Source organism: Nicotiana tabacum, chromosome 4, assembly GCF_000715075.1.
Source record: "Nicotiana tabacum cultivar K326 chromosome 4, ASM71507v2, whole genome shotgun sequence".
Classification (NCBI taxonomy): Eukaryota; Viridiplantae; Streptophyta; class Magnoliopsida; order Solanales; family Solanaceae; genus Nicotiana; species Nicotiana tabacum.
Window position 1 is genome coordinate 59949166 of NC_134083.1, and position 19922 is coordinate 59969087.

The 19922-nt window shown below is 39.4% G+C and overlaps 1 protein-coding gene across 1 annotated transcript; it reads left to right on the plus strand.

Moving 5' to 3' along the window:
* The first annotated feature begins 295 nt into the window (after nucleotides 1-295).
* Nucleotides 296-1608, plus strand: LOC107776219 (mitogen-activated protein kinase kinase kinase 20-like). The gene has a single exon (XM_016596090.2). It carries the CDS (start codon nucleotides 352-354, stop codon nucleotides 1258-1260), a length of 909 nt encoding a protein of 302 aa, XP_016451576.1. The 5' UTR covers nucleotides 296-351; the 3' UTR covers nucleotides 1261-1608.
* Nucleotides 1609-19922: the final 18314 nt, after the last annotated feature.

Here is a 19922-nt window from a genome sequence, read left to right on the forward strand (position 1 = left end):
CGTGATTTCCTTAATGAGTAACTGAAGTTTTGAACTTCTCATCAAATTTGTACCTGTTAATTAACAGCTATTAGTCAGATTACTTGGAAAAGTGGTAAATAATTTGTTACAAATTACAATAGAGGAAAAAAACAAATTTTGGTAACTTTACAGCTTTAGTTTGTCGGCCCTAAAATAAAAACCTAGCTTGTAATTCAAGAAACACGTAATAGGGAAAAGGAAAACCAAGTAAATTATATTACATACTAATATATAACTTATAAGTAAAGCAATATATATCAGAAAGTTACCAAAACAAAACAAAAACCAGGTTATCGACTTACTATTGAGAGCAAGAGAAAAATTGATTCAATGGCGGCGATTAGCGATCCAATAATATGGACGAGAGGCAAAACTATAGGAAGAGGCAGTTTCGGTATCGTCACTTCAGCAACGACAACAAACTCATCCGTTGATATTCCGTCGACAATCGCAGTAAAATCTGCCTTGTTTTCGCATTCAAAGTCGTTACAGAAAGAGAGAGAATTGCTACATGAGTTTCAAGATTGTGATCATGTTATTCGATGTTTCGGAGCTGATGTTACTGAAGAAGATGGGAAGATATTGTACAACATGTTGCTCGAGTACGCGTCTGGTGGAAGTTTAGCTGATCGGATTGGTCAAAATTCAAGGAAAGGGTTGCAAGATTTTGAGGTAAAACAGCACGCGAAATCGCTTCTCTTAGGGATTAGTCATATTCATGGAAGAGGTTTCGTTCACCTTGACATTAAACCAGATAATATTCTTCTTGTGGGTACGGAAAAAGTTGCCAAGATTGCTGATTTCGGGTTTGCGAAGAAGGTTGGAGGAGTAAAGAGTCAGAAAAGAAAGCACGGACTCAAAGGAACACCTTTGTACATGGCACCAGAATTAGTTCTTGATAACGAGTACGGACCTGAAGCTGATATTTGGGCTTTCGGATGCACTGTCTTTGAGATGGTTACAGGGAAGACAATGTGGGATTGCAGTGAAGCCAACGACGTTGTTTATCTGTTGTGCAAAATTGGAATGGGATCACCGGATTTGCAGAACAAAAGATTGTCAAAAGAGGCTGAAGATTTTCTGAAAAAGTGTCTTGTTAAGGAGCCGAGATCGCGATGGACTGCTGATATGCTATTAAAGCATCCATTTCTTTCATCTGATGATAATGTTGTTGTTCGTGAGCGGACAAGGAAAAAGGAACTCAACCCGTTTTTGTTTATTCGGTATTTGTGCTGGTGAAAGTAATCCTTTAATTGACGATTTCTGCAATAGTATGAAGATGGATAAGCTAAAACCAATAAAGTTATTGAATTGCAGATCCAACAAAAGAAGAAAGCTACTAGCTTGAAGGATGCTGATTATTAGTTTTGATTAGAATTTTACAAATGTAAAGAATTATACTAATGTAAAGAACTACGTTTGGGCTTGATCCCCATAGGAGCTTAGCCCGGGGTACGTAGGCAACCTGTGAGAAAAGGAGAGATCAGGTGCAGCCCCTTGTATTAAAAGAAAACAGTTTTGTGTTTATATTTTCTTAATTAGTATTGAACAATCTGTACAAAAAGGCAGCTTGTAATTTTCGTTAACAGTGAGTACATTCTCTTTTCAACATATCTTGCAGATTTATATGTTGTATTTTTTCTTATAGAATATTCAATCTGTTCACTAGAAAGAGAGGCTATTTTGCAAGTAGATTTTGCTAATAGTAACTACATTCTGTTTTATGTTATATTCTTTTATGTCATATTATCATGGAACCAGAATATACCAAGTCAGAGTAGCAAAAGAATAAAATGAAAGAGCCCCTTTTGTATGTAATTAAACGCAATGTTTATTTGAAATATGAAAATTCTTTCTTCAAGCGACAAAAGATTAGGTTTTGCCAAGTTAATTTAGGATTTGGTTCCTAAAAACTTGTTGTAACTAAGGAAGTAAAAGGAGGCTTAATTACTAAATAGCTATCCAAAGCAATTGACATGATTTACAAAAGCAAAGATCATTCTCTGATATAGGCTAGGTGGTAACATATTTATCATATGCATTAGCACAATGGCTCAAACCTAGATATAGTGGCATTTCCTCTAGCAATTTATATCTAGCACTTTCTACACACAAATTATATCCCATCACAGTAGTTATTACAAACTACAGCTGCTGCCAAAGTTAACCATCGTCTTAAAATTGATGATGGGTAGCGAGCTTAAAAAAAACAAAAATGACAGCTCGATACACAAGGCATTTTGCGTTCACAGCCGGTGGACTGTTTAAGTGGGTGAAAGTATAAAATATAATGTTATGAATACTCAAGAGGACCAACAACCATAAAGTGGCAGCAAGATGTTAGGAATTTTTGGAAGTAAACATTCCTAATGACAACAAAATATAGAAAAATATCACAATCCTGCACGGATAAGTATCCCTTTTCAAGCCGCAAAGGCAGTAGGGGTGGGTGTTCGCAATTCAGATTGGATATGAAAATTCAGTTTGAATTTTCGAATTTCGGATTGAAAAATGATAATTCAAAGCTCGGACAATATCAGATTTTTTAAGTTTGATTTCGGATTGAAAAAATGACAATCCAAATAAGCTCGAATTGGATCGGATTTAAGTTTGATTTCGGATTAATCGTTTGGATATTTTGGATTTTAGATTTTAAGTCTATAAGTTTAGAGTCTTACAAAAATGAACATTCAAATGAAGTCCTCATGTTAAATTGCTTAGAAAGTTTCTCATTCTAACCGCAATCATCTAAAAAAAGTATTCACGTAATGAAATCATCATCAAATATAATAAGGCCGATACACTACTAGAAATTCGATAAAAACCGACCAAAAAAATCAACCAACGTTGGTCGGTAATGGCCAAAAACCGACCAAAACGCGACCATTTACGTGTGGACGGTATTTTTGTGGTCGGAAAGACATACCGACCAAAGTTGGTCGGAAATTACCGACCAAATTTGGTCGGTCAGTTAAATTCAAAAAAAAAATATTGCAAAAGAAATCGACCAAAGTTGGTCGATTTTTTCCGACCAAAGTTGGTCGGTATTTTAATTATGTAATAAAAAAATTCACCATCTGGGAATTGAAACGGGGTATGTACTGTGGCAGGATACTATTCTACCACTAGACCATTGGTACATTTTGTTTTAAGACTGTCTTTTATTTGATTTATACTCTTTAATTATATTTTCGCACGAAAATAACCGATCAAAGTTGGTCGGTTTTATTAAAAAGTAAAATTATCGACCAAAGTTGGTCGGTTTTTTTACCGGCCGAATTAACCGATCAATTTTGGTCCGTTTTTTTAATATTAATTTTTATTTATTTTAATTGAAAAACCGACCAAAGTTGGTCGGTTTCTTGAAACATAAATTTCGCGGGACTCAAAAATAGTTTCCCGCATTTTTGCGCCAAAGAAAACCGACCAAAGTTGGTGGGTTTCGTAAAAGAAAATTAAAAAAATATATTTTAAAAAACCGACTCGGTCGACCTTGGTCGGTTTTTGTCGAATTTCTAGTAGTGATAATAAGTAGTACTCCCTCCGTTTTAATTTATGTGAACCTGTTTGACTGGGAACGGAGTTTAAGAAAAAATAAAATTTTTTAGAATTTGTAGTCCTAAACAAGTCAAAAAAGGCCTGGAGTATTTGTGTGGTTATAAAAGCTTCTCATTAAGGGTAAAATTGAAAGTTTAAGCTAAATTGATTCCAAAATTAGAAATGGGTCATTCTTTTTAGAACGGAACAAAAAGGAAATAGGTTCAAATAAGCTAAAACGGGAGGAGTAATAGTAAGACCATATTGTCCTAATAAAAAGTATTATAATAGTAATTTAGTAATTAGTATTGAATATATGAGATAATATCTAATAGGTGGGGATGGTATTGGACTTATTATATTGCATATGGATAATGGACTAAATATAAAGTATATCCAAAAATCCGAAATACCAAATCCAACATCCAATCTGAAATCCAAAAATTTTAAAAATTAAATCCGTAATCCGAAGATTTAAACCAAAAATTCAAAAAAATCGAATTTAGGTTTGGATTTTAGGTTTGCCCAAACTATTCTCACCCTAAAAGGTAGAATCAAATTACTCGTCAAGTCCATCAATTTGAGTTGTGTGAAAATCATGTTACCCCTCCAACTTTGTGTGAAAAAACAAATTCCTTCTCAATTTGTAAGCTATAAACATTTTCTCCCTCCTATATCTTAGGTATTTATTGAATTTGCTAACAGTAAGTACATTCTCTTTTCAACATATCTTGCCGATGTATATATATATTGTATTCTTCTTTCTTAGCCCTAAAGTATGAGTGTTCTGAAGATAATATTTCTCAACTATCGATACGTTACGACCATGCCTGCTTGACAAAGTCTTTGGCGCCACTAATTGACATTCCAAGCATCTAATGCCTCAAATGTCCTTTTATTCTTCGTTTCGGACTAGCTAGTATATACTGCTTTCGTGCTTAATAGATTTTGGTGATTTGTGTAATTTTTAGGATGTACATTTTTCTTAAACTTCGTCAAGCCTATCCGCCTATTTGTTCCAAACCATAATTTCTAGTTTCAAGATCGCTGCGCTTTTAGCATGCGTGTGGTGAGATGTGCCAAGCCCGATGTCTACTTATTTTGTCATTCCTATGATTCAAAGAATTCACCGGCTATAGGGACATCAAGTAAGGGGCTACTCATGCCTAATGAACATTCGATTATTTTTTCGGGGAAGAGAAGAGCTCTATGTCACGACCCGAAATTCTCGCCTTCGGATCGTGATGGCGCCTAACATTTCACTTGCTAGGAAAGCCAACGTTAGAATAATATTATCTATTTTTAAAATAATTTTTTTAATTTATTAATAATCAAAGAAACAAATGCGGAAGTAAAGTCTAAAATATAGTGAATAATTCATAAAAACAATGGTGTATAAATACCATCCCAAAATTGATGTCACAAGTGCACGAACTTCTAGAATAATACAAATAAGGGTCTCAATAAAATAAAGTTGTCTCGAAATAAACACACATCTAAAGTAAAGTAGACGGGAACTTCAGAAACTGCGGACGCCATGCAGTTATACCTCAAGTCTCATTTAGTAGCTGAAATCTGAGTAAGTCTATGGTACGTCGCTGGGACCAACTCCAAAATCTGCACAAGAAGTGCAGAGTGTAGTATCAGTACAACCGACCCCATGTACTGGTAAGTACTGAGCCTAACCTCGACGAAATAGTGACGAGGCTAAGGCGGGTCACTTACATTAACCTGTACACAATATTAGTAACAACAACAAATAATAAAAATAAATCAGATAACTCATTTATAATAAATGAAGCCAGCCCTGCAATCATAACTAATTATCATTTCCATCAGTTTCCGTTGCAGTGTGCAACCCGCTCTCACAATATATTCATATTTAATTCTGTTGCGGCGTGCAACCCGCTCCTCTAATATATTCATTTTAATCAAATCTGTTGCGGCGTGCAACCCGATCCTCCAATATGGACTTTTAATAAGTCTGTTGCGGCGTGCAACCCGATCCTCCAATATGGACTTTTAATAAGTCTGTTGCGGCGTGCAACCCGATCCTCCAATATATTCATTTACCAATTCTTATAGAAGAAATTACTCCAATGAGTTCAACAATTAATATAAAGTTTTTAAGACAACAAGCATACAATAATTATGATTTAATTATGAAACAAACAATGACAAATAGCAATTTATTTAGGAAATCAGAGAGAAAATAGGCAGTTTAATATTTAAATATGATAAATGTCAAGTAGCAATTAGCACACATAAATCAAATAGCATGTAATAATTATTGCAGGAATTCAAGAATTAATATTTGTCAAAGAATAGGAAAGAAATAATTTTTATAACAATTAATTCATGATTAAAACAACTTATGATTTTTCAAGTAAATACGCAAACAATTAATTTGACGATGTATAGACACTCGTCACCTCGCCTATACATCGTTCACATGCATTTCACATAACAAATAGTTTAAGGGTTCTATTCCCTCAAGTCAAGGTTAACCACAACACTTACCTCGCTTTGTAAATTCCAATCAATTACTGGACCACAACTTTTCCTTTTAAATTTATCTCCAAAAGCTTCAAATCTATTCACAAACAATTCGATATACTCAATACGAATCATAGGAATTAATTCCATATGAATTTACTAATTTTCCAGATAAAAATCCAAAATTCATTTAAAAATTCGACAGTGGGACCCACATCTCAAATCTTGGAAAAACTTATAAAATCCGAACACCCATTCTGAGACGAGTCCAACCATATAAAAATTATCCAATTCCGATGTCAAATGGACCTTCAAATCTTAAATTTTCGTTTTTGGAAGATTTTATAATAATCTAATTTTTCTCCCAACATTTCACGGATTCATGATATAAATAGGTATGGAATCATGAAATATAATCAATATAAGATAAGGAATACTTATCCCAATATTTTTTCGTGAAAATCGCCCAAGAATCGCCCTACCCGAGCTCAAAAATAGAAAAGGGTTGAAAATGGGACGAATCTCATTTTCCAGAACTTAAGTTCTGTTTCTTGGAGTTTTTTCCTTCGCGAACGCGGTCAGTGCCTCGCATTCGCGAAGCACAAATTTGTGCTGTCCAATTTTATTCTTCGCGAATGCGAGGGATACCTCGCGAACGCGATGCTTGCCTGGCTTGGCCTTCGCGAACGCGAGATGCCCTTCGCGCACACGAAGGCAAGTTTTCCCGGCCAGCCTCTTCCCCTTCGCGAACGTGAGGTTTCGATTGCGAACGCAAAGCTTTGCACCTAGACCCTTCGCGAACGCAAAGCACAATTTCGTCTGCCTCCAGTTTCTTCTTCGTGAATGCGAAGAAGGATACCAGAAGCAGATTTCTGCGATTTTCCCAAGTCCAAAAATGATCTGTTAACCACCCGAAACCAATCCGAGCCCTCAGGGCTCCAAACAAAACATGCACCCAAGTCCTAAAATGTCGTACGGACTTGCTCTCGCGATCAAATCGCCAAAATAATACCTAGAACCATGAATTGAACACCAAATCGAATAGAATTTTCAAGAAAACTTTAAAATTTATATTTTTACAACCGGGTGTCCGAATCACATCAAATCAACTCTGTTTCTCACCAAATTCGGCAGAAAATTCATAAATATTATAGTGGACCTATACCGTACTCCGGAACCAAAAATACGAACCCGATGTCAGTAAATCCAACATCAATGAATTCTTAAAAATCATTAAGCTTTCAAGCTTTTAATGTTTCATCAAAATTCCATATCTCGGGCTAGGGACCTCGGAATTCGATTCTGGGCATACGCCCAAGTCCCAAATCACAATACGGACCTACTGAAACTGTCAAAATACTGATCTGAGTCTGTTTGCTCAAAATATTGACCAAAGTCAACTCAGTGGAGTTTTAAAGCTCTATTTCACATTTTAATCCATTTTTCACATAAAAACTTTCCGGAAAATTGTACGAACTGTGCACGTAAGTCGATGAATGATAAATAGTGCTTTTCGAGGTCTTATAACACAAAATTACTTATTAAATTTAAAGATGACATTTTGGGTCATCACATTCTCCACCTCTAAAACAAACGTTCTTCCTCGAACGGAGTTAGAAAAAGTACCTGAGATGTGAATAAGTATGGATATTTACTCCGCATGTCCGACTCGGACTCCCAGGTAGATGCCTCTACCGACTGACCTCTTCATTGCACCCGAACTGAAGGATAACTCTTAGACCTCAACTGCCGGACCTACCGGGCTAGAATAGCCACCGGCTCCTCCTCGTAAGTCAAATCTTTGTCCAATTGGACAGAGCTGAAATTAAACACATGGGACGGATCATCATGATATTTCCGAAGCATAGACACATGGAACACCGGATGAACCGATGATAAACTAGGTGGTAATGCAAGCATGTAGGCTACTTCACCCACCCTTTCAGGAATTTCAAAGGGTCCAATATACCTAGGGCTCAACTTGCCCTTCTTTCCGAACCTCATTACACCTTTCATAGGTGAAACCCGGAGTAATATTCTTTCTCCAACCATGAATGCAATATCACGAACTTTACGGTCGGCATAACTCTTTTGCCTAGACTGAGCTGCACGAAGTCGATCCTGAATAACTTTGACCTTATCCAAAGCATCCTGTACCAAATCGGTACCCAACAACCGAGCCTCTCCCGGTTCAAACCAGCCAACGGGCGAACGGCATTGCCTCCCGTATAATACCTCATATGGAGCCATCTGAATGCTCGACTGGTAGCTATTATTATAAACAAACTCCGCAAGTGGAAAGAACTGATCCCAAGAACCTCCAAAGTCTATAACACAAGCACGAAGCATATCTTCCAATATCTGAATAGTGCGCTCTGATTGTCCGTCTATCCGTGGATTAAATGTTGTACTCAACTCAACCCGCATGCCAAATTCACGTTGTACAATCCTCCAGAAGTGTGAGGTAAATTACATACCTCGATCTGAAATAATAGACACTGTCACACCGTGTAGGCAGACAATCTCACAAATGTAAATTTCCGCTAACCTCTTTGAAGAATAGGTAACTGCCACTGGAATGAAATGTGCTGACTTAGTCAACCTGTCCATAATGACCCAAACTGCGTCAAATTTTCTCTGAGTTCGTGGGAGTCCAACAACAAAATCCATAGTAATGCGCTCCCATTTCCACTCAGGAATTTCTAACTTCTGAAGCAAACCACCAGGTCTCTGATGCTCGTACTTAACTTGCTGACAATTCAGACACCGAGCTACATATGCAACTATATCCTTTTTCATTCTCCTCCATCAATAATGTTGCCGCAAATCTTAATACATTTGGCGGTACCTGGGTGAATAGAATACCTGAACTGTGTGCCTCTTCAAGAATTAATTCACGAATCCCATCCATATTAGGCACACAAATACGACCCTGCATTCGCAGAACTCCATCTTCCCCCACACAAACATGTTTGGCATCACCGTTCTGCACCGTGTCCTTACATACTGCCTCTCTTTGATATGCTCATATAAAGAAGACCGAGCGACTGTACAAGCTAGAACCCGAATGGGTTCTAGAACATCTAACCTCACGAACTGATTAGCCAAAGTCTGAACATCTGTAGCTAATGGCCTCTCACCAACCGGAATATACGCAAGACTGCCCATACTCACAACCTTTCTACTCAAAGCATCGGCCACCACATTGGCCTTTTCGGGGTGATACAAAATGGTGATATCATAGTCTTTCAACAACTCCAACCATCTTCTCTGCCTCAAATTAAGATCTTTTTGTTTGAACAGATACTGAAGGCTACGATGATCAGTAAATACCTCACACGAGACACCGTAGAGTTAATTCCTCCAAATCTTCAGCGCATGAACATTGGCCGCCAGTTCTAAGTCATGATAGGATAATTCTTCTCGTGAACTTTCAACTGCCGCAATGCATATGCAATCACCCTGCCATCTTGCATTAATACTGCACCAAGCCCAATATGAGATGCGTCACAATATACCGTATACGATCCTGAACCTGTGGGTAATACCAACATCGGCGTCGTAGTCAAAGCAGTCTTGAGCTTCTGAAAGCTCAACTCACACCTGTCTGACCATCTGAATGGTACACCTTTCTGGGTCAATCTGGTCAATGTGCTTGTTATAGATGAAAATCCTTCCACGAACCGACGATAATAACCTGCCAAACCCAGGAAACTCCGGATCTCTGTAACTGAAGTAGGTCTAGGCCAATTCTGAACAGCCGCTATCTTCTTATGATCTACCTTTATGCCTTCTGTCGATACAACATGCCCTAAAAAGGCAACTGAGTCTAATCAAAACTCACATTTTGAAAATTTGGCATATAACTGATTATTCTTCAAAGTCTGAAGCACACTCCGAAGATGCTGCTCATGGTCCTCTCGACTACTGGAGTAAATCAAGATATCATCAATGAATACAACCACAAAAGAATCCAAATAGGGCTTAAACACCCAATTTATCAAATCCATAAATGTTGCTGGGGCATTTGTCAACCCAAATGACATCACTAGGAATTCGTAATGCCCATACCGAGTCCGAAAAGATATTTTAAAGACATCAGATGCCCTAATCTTCAACTGATGGTAACCAGACCTCAAATCAATCTTTGAAAATACCTTGGAACCCTGAAGCTGATCAAATAGGTCATCAATTCTTGGCAGCGGATATTTGTTTTTGATAGTGGCCTTGTTCAACTATCGATAATCTATACACATCAGCATAGAGCCATCTTTCTTCTTTACAAATAATATTGGTGCACCCCAGGGCGAGAGACTGGTCTAATGAATCCCTGATCAAGAAAGTCTTGTAACTGTTCCTTCAATTCTTTCAACTCGGGCGGGGCCATACGGTATGGTGGAATAGAAATGGGCTGAGTGCCCGGAGCCAAATCAATACAGAAGTCAATATCCTTGTCGGGTGGCATCCCTGGAAAATCTGCAGGAAATACTTCTGGAAATTCACGAACAACTGGTACTGAGTCCATAGAAGGATCATCCGCACTGGGATCGCGAATATAAGCCAAATAGGCTAGACACCCTTTCTCTACCATGCGCCGAGCTTTCATATAATAAATAACCCTGCTGGCAAAATGACCAGGAGTTCCTTTCCACTCTAATCGAGGTAACCCCGGCATGGCTCGGGTCACTGTCTTGGCATGACAATATAATATAGCATGATAAGGGGACAGCCAATCCATACCCAAGATGACATCAAAATCTACCATATCAAGAAGTAAAAGATCCACACTAGTCTCAAGACTACCAATAGTAATCACACACGAATGATAGACATGATCTACTACAACAGAGTCTCCTACCGGTGTAGATACACACACAGAAGCACTCAGAGAATCACAAGGCACAACCAAATATAAAGCAAAATAGGATGACAAATAGGAATAAATAGATCCTGGATCAAATAGAACTGAATCATCTCTATGGCAAACTGGAATAATACATGTGATCACAGCATCAGATGACTCGGCCTTAGGCCTAGCTGGAAAAGCGTAAAATTGGGGTTGGGCCCCATCACTCTGAATTGCGTCTCTAGGACAGCCTTTAACTGGTTGGCCTCCACCTCTAACGGTCTGACCTCCACCTCTAATGGCCTGACCTCCACCTCGAATGGCCTGACCTCCACCTCTAGCTGCCTGACCCATACCTCTAGCTGGCTGAGCAAGCGATGTAGCAACCGGTGCCGGTATGATGGTACGAGAATCCTGCCGAGATCTGTTACTCGCCAATCTAGGGCAATACCTCCTGATGTGACCAATGTTCCCACACTCATATCACCCATCTTGATGTCGTGGCTGCTAAAATTGAAGCTGACCCGAATGGGCTGGATCACCGCTATAGTAACTATAGAGTGGCGATGCACTGATAGGAGCTGAATGTGCACTAAATGATGGTTGTCCATAGTAAGGCATAATAGGACCGTGACTCCCTAAAACACTGTGAGATGCATGAAGTGCTGAATGAAACGGTCTGGGAGGATGACCCCTACCAAAATTACCCCTGCCTCCAGACGAGGCACCACTAAAACCACCAAATTGACGAGGCCTCTTATCTAACCTTTGCCCTCTCTCTTGTGCAAGAACCATCTCGATCCTTCTCGTGACATTAGCAGCCGCCTGAAAATAAATCTCACTTCCGGTCTCCTTGGCCATCTGAAGCCTGATAGGGTGAGTGAGTCCCTCAATAAACCTCCTCACTCTCTATCCCTCAGTAGGTAGTAAAAGGAGAGCATGACGAGCCAAATCTATAAAACAGGACTCGTACTGAGTAACAGTCATACTGCCCTACTGTAGACGCTCAAATTGCTTGCGGAAGTCCTCTCTCAGTGTGATAGGAAGGAACTTCTCCAGAAATAGCTGAGAGAACTGCTCCCAGGTAAGTGCAGGCGATCCAACTGGTCTAGTCAATGTATAATCCCTCCACCACCTCCTGGCAGAACCCGTCATCTGAAATACAGCAAAATCAACCCCATTGGTCTCAACTATACCCATGTTCCGCAGCACCTCATGGCAGCGTTCAAGATAATCATGTGGGTCCTCAGAAGGTGTACCACTGAAGTGAACTAGAAAGAGCTTAGTAAACTTATCCAGTCTCAATAAGGCCTCAAAAAATATGGAGAGCATATCGCTGGTTTGTGCCGCAACAACTGGCTGAACTACCCCAACTGGCGGGGCTGCTAGAACCTGATTTTGGGGAGCCATCTGCTACGGAGCAGGAGTGGTGGGAGTTTGTGCTCCTCCCCCAGCCTGTGAAATGGCTGGCGCCATTGGAAATGTACCATTATGGGCCAAGCCCTCCATAAGACTCACCAAACGGACTAGAGCATCCTGAAGTACTGGAGTGGCTATGAATCCTTCCGGGACCTGAACTGGTCCAACTGGTACATTCTGAACTAGAACTTCCTCCTGAAGATCCACCTGAGGTTCTATAACAGGTGCAGCTACCCGAGCTCTGGACTGAGCTCTACCTCTGCCTCTGCCTCGACCTCTAGCACGACCTCGACCTCGACCTTTACCCCTGGCCATAGTTGCCACTGGGGGCTCTGGTCCCTGTCAATCGGTAGAGGTATTACGTGTTCTCACCATCTGCGAGAGAATAAGAGTAGAATGATACAATCATCGATGATAGAATAAATTCGCATGACAGAATAAGAAAGAAGTGATATTATTCCTAAAATTTATAGCCTCTAAGAGATAAGTACAGATGTCTCCGTACCAATCCTTCAGACTCTACTAAGCTTGCTCTTGACTCGTGAGACCTATGTAACCTAGTGCTCTGATACCAACTGTCACGACCTGAAATTCCTGTCTTCGGACCGTAATAGCGCCTAACATTTCACTTGCTAGGCAAGCCAATGTTAGAATAATATTATCCATTTTTAAAACAATTTTTTTAATTTATTAATAATCAAAGAAACAAAATGCGGAAGTAAAGTCTAAAATATAGTGAATAATCCATAAAAATAACGGTGTCTAAATACCATCCCAGAATTGGTGTCACAAGTGCACGAGCTTCTAGAATAATAAAAATAAGGGTCTGAATAAAATAAAGTTTTCTGGAAATAAACACACAGCTAAAGTAAAGTAGATGGGGACTTCAGAAACTGCGGACGCCGTGCAGTTATACCTCAAGTCTCCTTTAGTAGCTGAAATCCGAGCAAGTCTATGGTACGCTGCTGAGACCAACTCCGAAATCTGCACAAGAAGTGCATAGTGTAGTATCAGTACAACCGACCCCATGTGCTGGTAAGTGCTGAGCCTAACTTCGACGAAGTAGTGACGAGGCTAAGGCGTGTCACTTACATTAACTTGTACGCAATATTAGTAACAACAACAAATAATAAAAATAAATCAGATAACTCATTTATAATAATTGAAGCCAACCCAGCAATCATAACCAATTATCATTTTTATCAATTTTCGTTGCAGCTTGCAACCCGCTCTCACAATATATTCATATTCAATTCTGTTGTAGCGTGCAACCCGCTCCTCCAATATATTCATTTTAATCAAGTTTGTTGCGGCGTGCAACCCGATCTTCCAATATATATATATATATATATATATATATATATATATATCGATTTTTAATAAGTCTATTGCGGCGTGCAACCCGATCCACCAATATGGACTTTTAATAAGTCTGTTGCGCCGTGCAACCCAATCCTCCAATATGGACTTTTAATAAGTCTGTTGTGGCGTGCAACCCAATCCTCCAATATATTCATTTCAATCAATTTTGTTGTGGCGTGCAACCCGCTCCTCCAATATATTCATTTACCAATTCTTATAGAAGAAATTACCCCAATGAGTGCAACAATTAATATAAAATTTTTAAGACATCAAGCATACAATAATTATGATTTAATTATGAAACAAACAATGACAAATAGCAATTTATTGAGGAAATCAGGGAGAAAATAGGCAGTTTAATGTTAAATATGCTAAATGTCAAGTAGCAATTAACACACATAAATCAAATAGCATGTAACAATTATTGCAAAAATTCAAGAATTAATATTTGTCAAATAATAGGAAAGAAGCAATTTTTATAACAATTAATTCATGATTAAAATAATTTATGATTTTTTCAAGTAAATATGCAAACAATTAATTTGACGACGTATAGACACTCGTCACCTCGCCTATACTGTAATGACCCAACCGGTCATTTTAACTTGTAGAAACGCGTTCCCTAAAATAATACTCTTCGAACATGCTTTTAATGATTATTGACTTGCGGGAATGGTTGGTTCGGTATTTGGAAGCGTTTAAGCCTTGTTGACGGCTATTTATGGGCCGTATCTGCCCTTTGTTTATATAGGTTAGATATGCATCTTTATTTAGATTAGGTTGATAGGTGTTATTTGAACTTGGTTGATTTTGGTCTTTTGCCAAGTTGGGACCGAGGGCCGAAAGGTGTTGTTCGAGTTGGGTCAAACTTTACCTTTTATTAAATTACGGCCGATGGCCGATAGGTGTTGTTCAAGCGTGGTCGAACTTATCCTTTTTTTAAATCGTGGCCGAGGGCTGATAAGTGTTGTTCGGGCATGGTCAAACTTACCCTTTTATTAAATTACGGTCGAGGGTCAATAGGTGTTGTTTGCGCGTTGTCAAACTTAACCTTTTGTTAAATCGTGGCCAAGGGCCGATAGGTGTTGTTCGCACTCGGTCGAGCTTAACCTTTTATTAAATCGTGACCGAAGGCCGATAGGTGTTGTTCGCGTGTGGTCGAACTTAACCTTAACACAAGAAGGTGTCCTGATAAATGTAAGTTTATTATTACTTTGACGTTGTTGCTCTTGTTACATTATTGGAGAGAGTTACAGATTTTAGGCGTTGGCTGGCATTCCAATCCCAGTTCCAATCTACCTAGTCCCTTCATTATTTGACTTGGAGAGTATTGAGGAGTCGGGCAATGAAAGATAAAAATAGTCCTTCCTTTGCGTACTTTGACTCGAAGCATTCCCTTAGCCGCCTCGTTAAAAACCTCTTTGAGAAAACCCTAATGGGACAAAACTCAAGTGAGGGAAAAAGAGTACGACTTGGGGACACTTCTTCCTCTAGAAGTTGAAGTATTTGAGGTGGTTGATGTTCCAATTGCTCGGTAGTTGCTTTCCTTTTATTGTCTCTAATTGGAACTAACCTTTGTTTGCTTTGGCTGTGATTTTGTACGGGCCGTCCCAATTGGTTCCCAGCTTGCCTTCTTGTGGATCTTTGCTCACTTGAGTTTTGGCTTTGAGCATGTAATCCCCGACTTTGAGCGGCCAGACCTTTGCTTTCTTGTTATAATAGCGTTCTGCTTGCTGTTTTTGGGCGGCCATCCTTATGTACGCCATATCTCTCCGTTCACCAATTTCATCGAGTTCCTGCCTTTTACTTTGATCATTACTAGTACCGCTTTCGAGGGAGTACCTTAGGCTGGGTTCTCCGAATTTGATCGGTATCACTGCCTCGGTCCCATAGACCAAAGAGTGGGGCGTCTCTCTTGTACTCGTCTTCGGAGTAGTTCTATACGCCCATATTACTTTTGGAAGTATATCCGGCCATAGTCCCTTGGCGTCTTCGAGCTTTTTCTTCATGATGTTTAATATGGATTTGTTGGAGGATTCTGCCTGACCGTTACCCGCTGGGTGATACGGGGTTGAAAGTATCCTCTTAATATGCCATTTCTTGAAGAATTTGGCGGTTTTCTTCCCCATAAATTGGGGTCCGTTGTCACAACTGATCTCCTTGGGTAGGCCGAATCGGTAGATGGTTTTCCTCCATATAAAGGTGATTACCTTTTGTTCGCATATTTGAGCGAACGCACCTGCTTCCACCCATTTAGAGAAATAGTCAGATTAAATCAAAAGGAATCGTACGTTACCTCGCCCTGTTGGGAATGGGCCTACGATGTCCATTCCCCATTTGATGAATGGCCATGGAGAGGTGACTGAGTGGAGATGTTCGCCTGCTTGGTGAATTATTAGGGCGTACTTCTGACATTGCTCGCATTTCTTCATGAGCTCTGAGGCGTCCTTTTTCATTGTGGGCCAATAGTATCCTGCCTGTATGTAACACCTAATAAATGCTCGGTTGCTAGAGTGAGCACCGCAATGGCCTTCATTCACTTCTTTGAGGACGTGCTGGGTTTGGTTTGGGCCCAAACATTTCGCCAGAGGGCCGCCGTATGTCCTCTTATACAGGTCGCTGTGGAGGAGACTCTGTCTAGCTGCTTGCATTCTCAGTTTCTTGGCTTCCTTTTTGTCGTTTAGGAGTGCGTCGTCCTGCAAATAGGCAATAATACGATTGCGCCAATCCCAAGTTAAGCTTACAGTTCTTACCTAGATTTGGTCTAGCGATGAGTTGAGGAGGTAGACTACACTTTTAACCCCGGTCATGATTCTTTTGGTAGCTGCAACCAATTTGGTGAGGCCGTCCGCTTCGGCATTCTGTGCACGCTGGATCTGGTCGAACTGGAATTCGTCAAACTCGGGTAGCAGCTTACAGATCTCGGTCTGATATTTTTGCAACCTTTGTTCATTGATTTGGAAAGTCCCTGTGACTTGGTTAACTACGAGCTGGGAATCACATCGGAGTTTCAACCGCTTCACCCCATACTTGAGTGCTAGCCTCAATCCTATAATTACAGCCGCATACTCGGCCATTTTGTTAGTCATATCCGAGAATCTTATGGACTGGCGAATTACTTCGCCTGTAGGGACCTCGAGTACAAGTCCCAATCCTGATCTGGAAGCGTTGGATGCTTCGTCGGTGTATAGGACCCAAAGGTCTTGTATTTGGAGGGAAGCTTGGATGGCTTCCTTCTCGACTTTAGGAATTATCTTTGCACTGAAGTCTGCGAGCACTTGCAACTTTATCGTCGTTCGCGGCTAATATGTGATATCATTCTCTCTTAGCTTGATGGCCCACTTGTCCAGCCTCCCCGATAGCTCGGGTTTATGCAAAATGCCTCCTAGGGGAAAGGTGGTAACGACCGAGATAGGGTGGCACTGGAAATAGGGCCTAAGCTTTCGTGAAGCTATGACTAGTGCCAGGGCTAGTTTCTCGAGGTACGGTTACCTCGTCTCAGCGTCGACGGGTGTTTTGCTAATGTAATAGATAAGAGATTGCGTACCTTTGCTTTCTCGGATCAGGACTGCACTTACTTCTACTTCGGAGACGGCTAGATAGACGAGGAAATGTTCCCCGGGTTCGGGCTTTGCAAGCAGAGGCGGTGATGACAGATATGCCTTCAGTTCTCGCAGAGCTTGTACGCACTCGGGTGTATTTTCGAGACAGTTGTCCTTTTTTAGCACGCCGAAAAATTTGTGACATCTATCAGACGACCGCGAGATGAATCTCGATAAGGCGGTGATTCGACCAGTCAACCTTTGGACTTGCTTCTTGGTATTCAGGAGCTCCGGTATCCCTTCGATAGCTTTGATTTGGTCTGGGTTGACCCCGATCCCCCGTTGTGACACTAAGAAGCCCAAGAACTTCCCAGAGGCTACGCCAAACGCGTATTTCTCTGGGTTTAGCTTCATTCCGTACCATTTTAGTATGTCGAAAGCTTCCTCAAATGGTCGATATGGTCCTCTGCCTTTACGGCCTTGACTAGCATGCCATCGATATATACTTCCATGGTTTTGCCGAGCTAATCTTTGAACATCCTCCTGACCAGTCTTCGATATGTAGCCCCCGCATTCTTCAGCCCAAATGGCATGACCCTATAACAATATGTTCCTTAGTAGGTGATGAACGTAGTTTTCTTCTGGTCCTCTTTTTCCATAAGTATCTGGCTATAGCCTGAGTACGTGTCCAAGACACTCAACAACTCGTGCTCGACCATTGCATCGATGAGTTGGTCAATGTGTGGTAACGGGAACGAATCCTTCGGGCATGCATTGTTCAGGTTCGTAAAATTCACGCACATCCGTCATTTTCCATTTTTCTTTTTTACCATCACTACGTTGGCGATCCATTTGGGGTACTTCGACTCCCTGATGGAACCATTTTCTAATAGTTTCTCCACCTCCCCACGGACGACGCCAAACTGTTTGACCAAAAAATATAGATCTAGGTCCAACCAATCAGATTTATGCAAAAATGAGTTAATCTTAGTTAATAATAATATCCTAAAGACAAAATTGTCGTTGCTGTGATAAATAACTTGTATGTTTGTTCGGATGGAAATAAATGTAAACAATAACAGCAGTATTCAATGATCCAAAAAGATGGAATATGGCATTAAATAGTAATAAATAGCAATAAGTGACATTCAAGTAAATAAAGCGTGTGAGTCACCCGAAAAGGGATGAGATCAGTGGATATTCTTTTTGACAATGATGAATGATTGATGAGCCTTTGAATACTTAGGTTGCTCTTGGATCCAGTGGAAATGCTAGACAAGAATCTTGGTGAAAAATGTTCTTTTTGTATCCTTGTGATAGAATCAGATCTGCTCTATAAAGTCAAAGTATATTTTACAAATGAATATCTCATGTCCCCTATCATTGTGTCTCTTTTTATTTATAGGGAACATGTTCCTAGAAACCCTAATAGTATATGTGCAGAGAATATCCACCAGAATATTTTTTTTTATGTCATATCTTAGTATTAGCCGTTATAATTCTATCTAAGATGCTCGACCTCGACCTTGAACTATGGTGACTTTTCGACCGCATCTTTCATTGCTTCGAGGCTACTTCGCCCCGATGCTAATCTTTGTGGGGACCTCACTGATAGCACGTGGCGGTCGATGAAGGCTATAATAATACTGATGTGGCTAGCCCATATCAAAGATATTTTTTAGCCCATACACCTAACATAACTTGTGTTAGTTGTACGAGCCACGTAACAAAGCTTCACGAGAGAAAGAAAGAGAACATTTTCATAATTAATTATAGATTAAGTTTATTTAGTTAGACAAAAATAATCAAAACTTGTGATGATTATAAGCGATGATAGTGTCTTATTTCCTTTGCTTTTCCATCTTGAGACATCCAAATTAGGAGTTAAAGTAGAAGTAGGCAAACCCGAAATGCAAAACTTTTGGATTTTTTGTTTGGATTTTAGATTTAATTTTTAAAAAAAATTAGATTTCAAAATTTGGGACTTTAGATTTTCGGATATCTTATCCATTAAATATTAGCTCATATATCCAATACTAATTACTAAGTTCAATAACATATACCCTACTAAATTCAATATATGGTTTTTTTCTTTCTTATTAGCGCCAATTTCCATTTTCTGCATTTGTGAACACATACGGCTGAAGCCGCGTTACTATATAATTTGGTATGGTCTTATTATATTTAACTTGTTAATTCGTAGGGCCTTATTAATGTTTTATTGTATTTCCTTAGTAATAAAAGTTTCATTACTTGCATGAATACTTTGTCTGGATGATTTTGGTAAGAATGATGAACTATTAAGCAATTTGACATGAATACTTTACATGTATGTTCCTTTTTTGTACGAAGAACGTATAATTTTAACTTATCGGTTCAAAATTAAAAATTCAAAATATCCAATTCGATTAATCCGAAAACGATCGAATCCGATCTTACTTGGATTGTAATTTTTTCAATTCGAAAATCAAATATTCAAATCAAAATTTTCATATACAATCCAAATTAAAGTGATCGAAAGTAAAAAGTTTAATTGCCATTCCGGCTTGACGAGTCCATTCCCGAGCGAAGTGTAGCAATAGCCACTTTTAAACCCTCTGTTTAAAATATATCCACAATTTATAATGTATTTAAAGACTAGCTAATTATTTTTGAGCTGCTAATTTGTACTGAATTTCTGAACTATTAATTTAAAATTC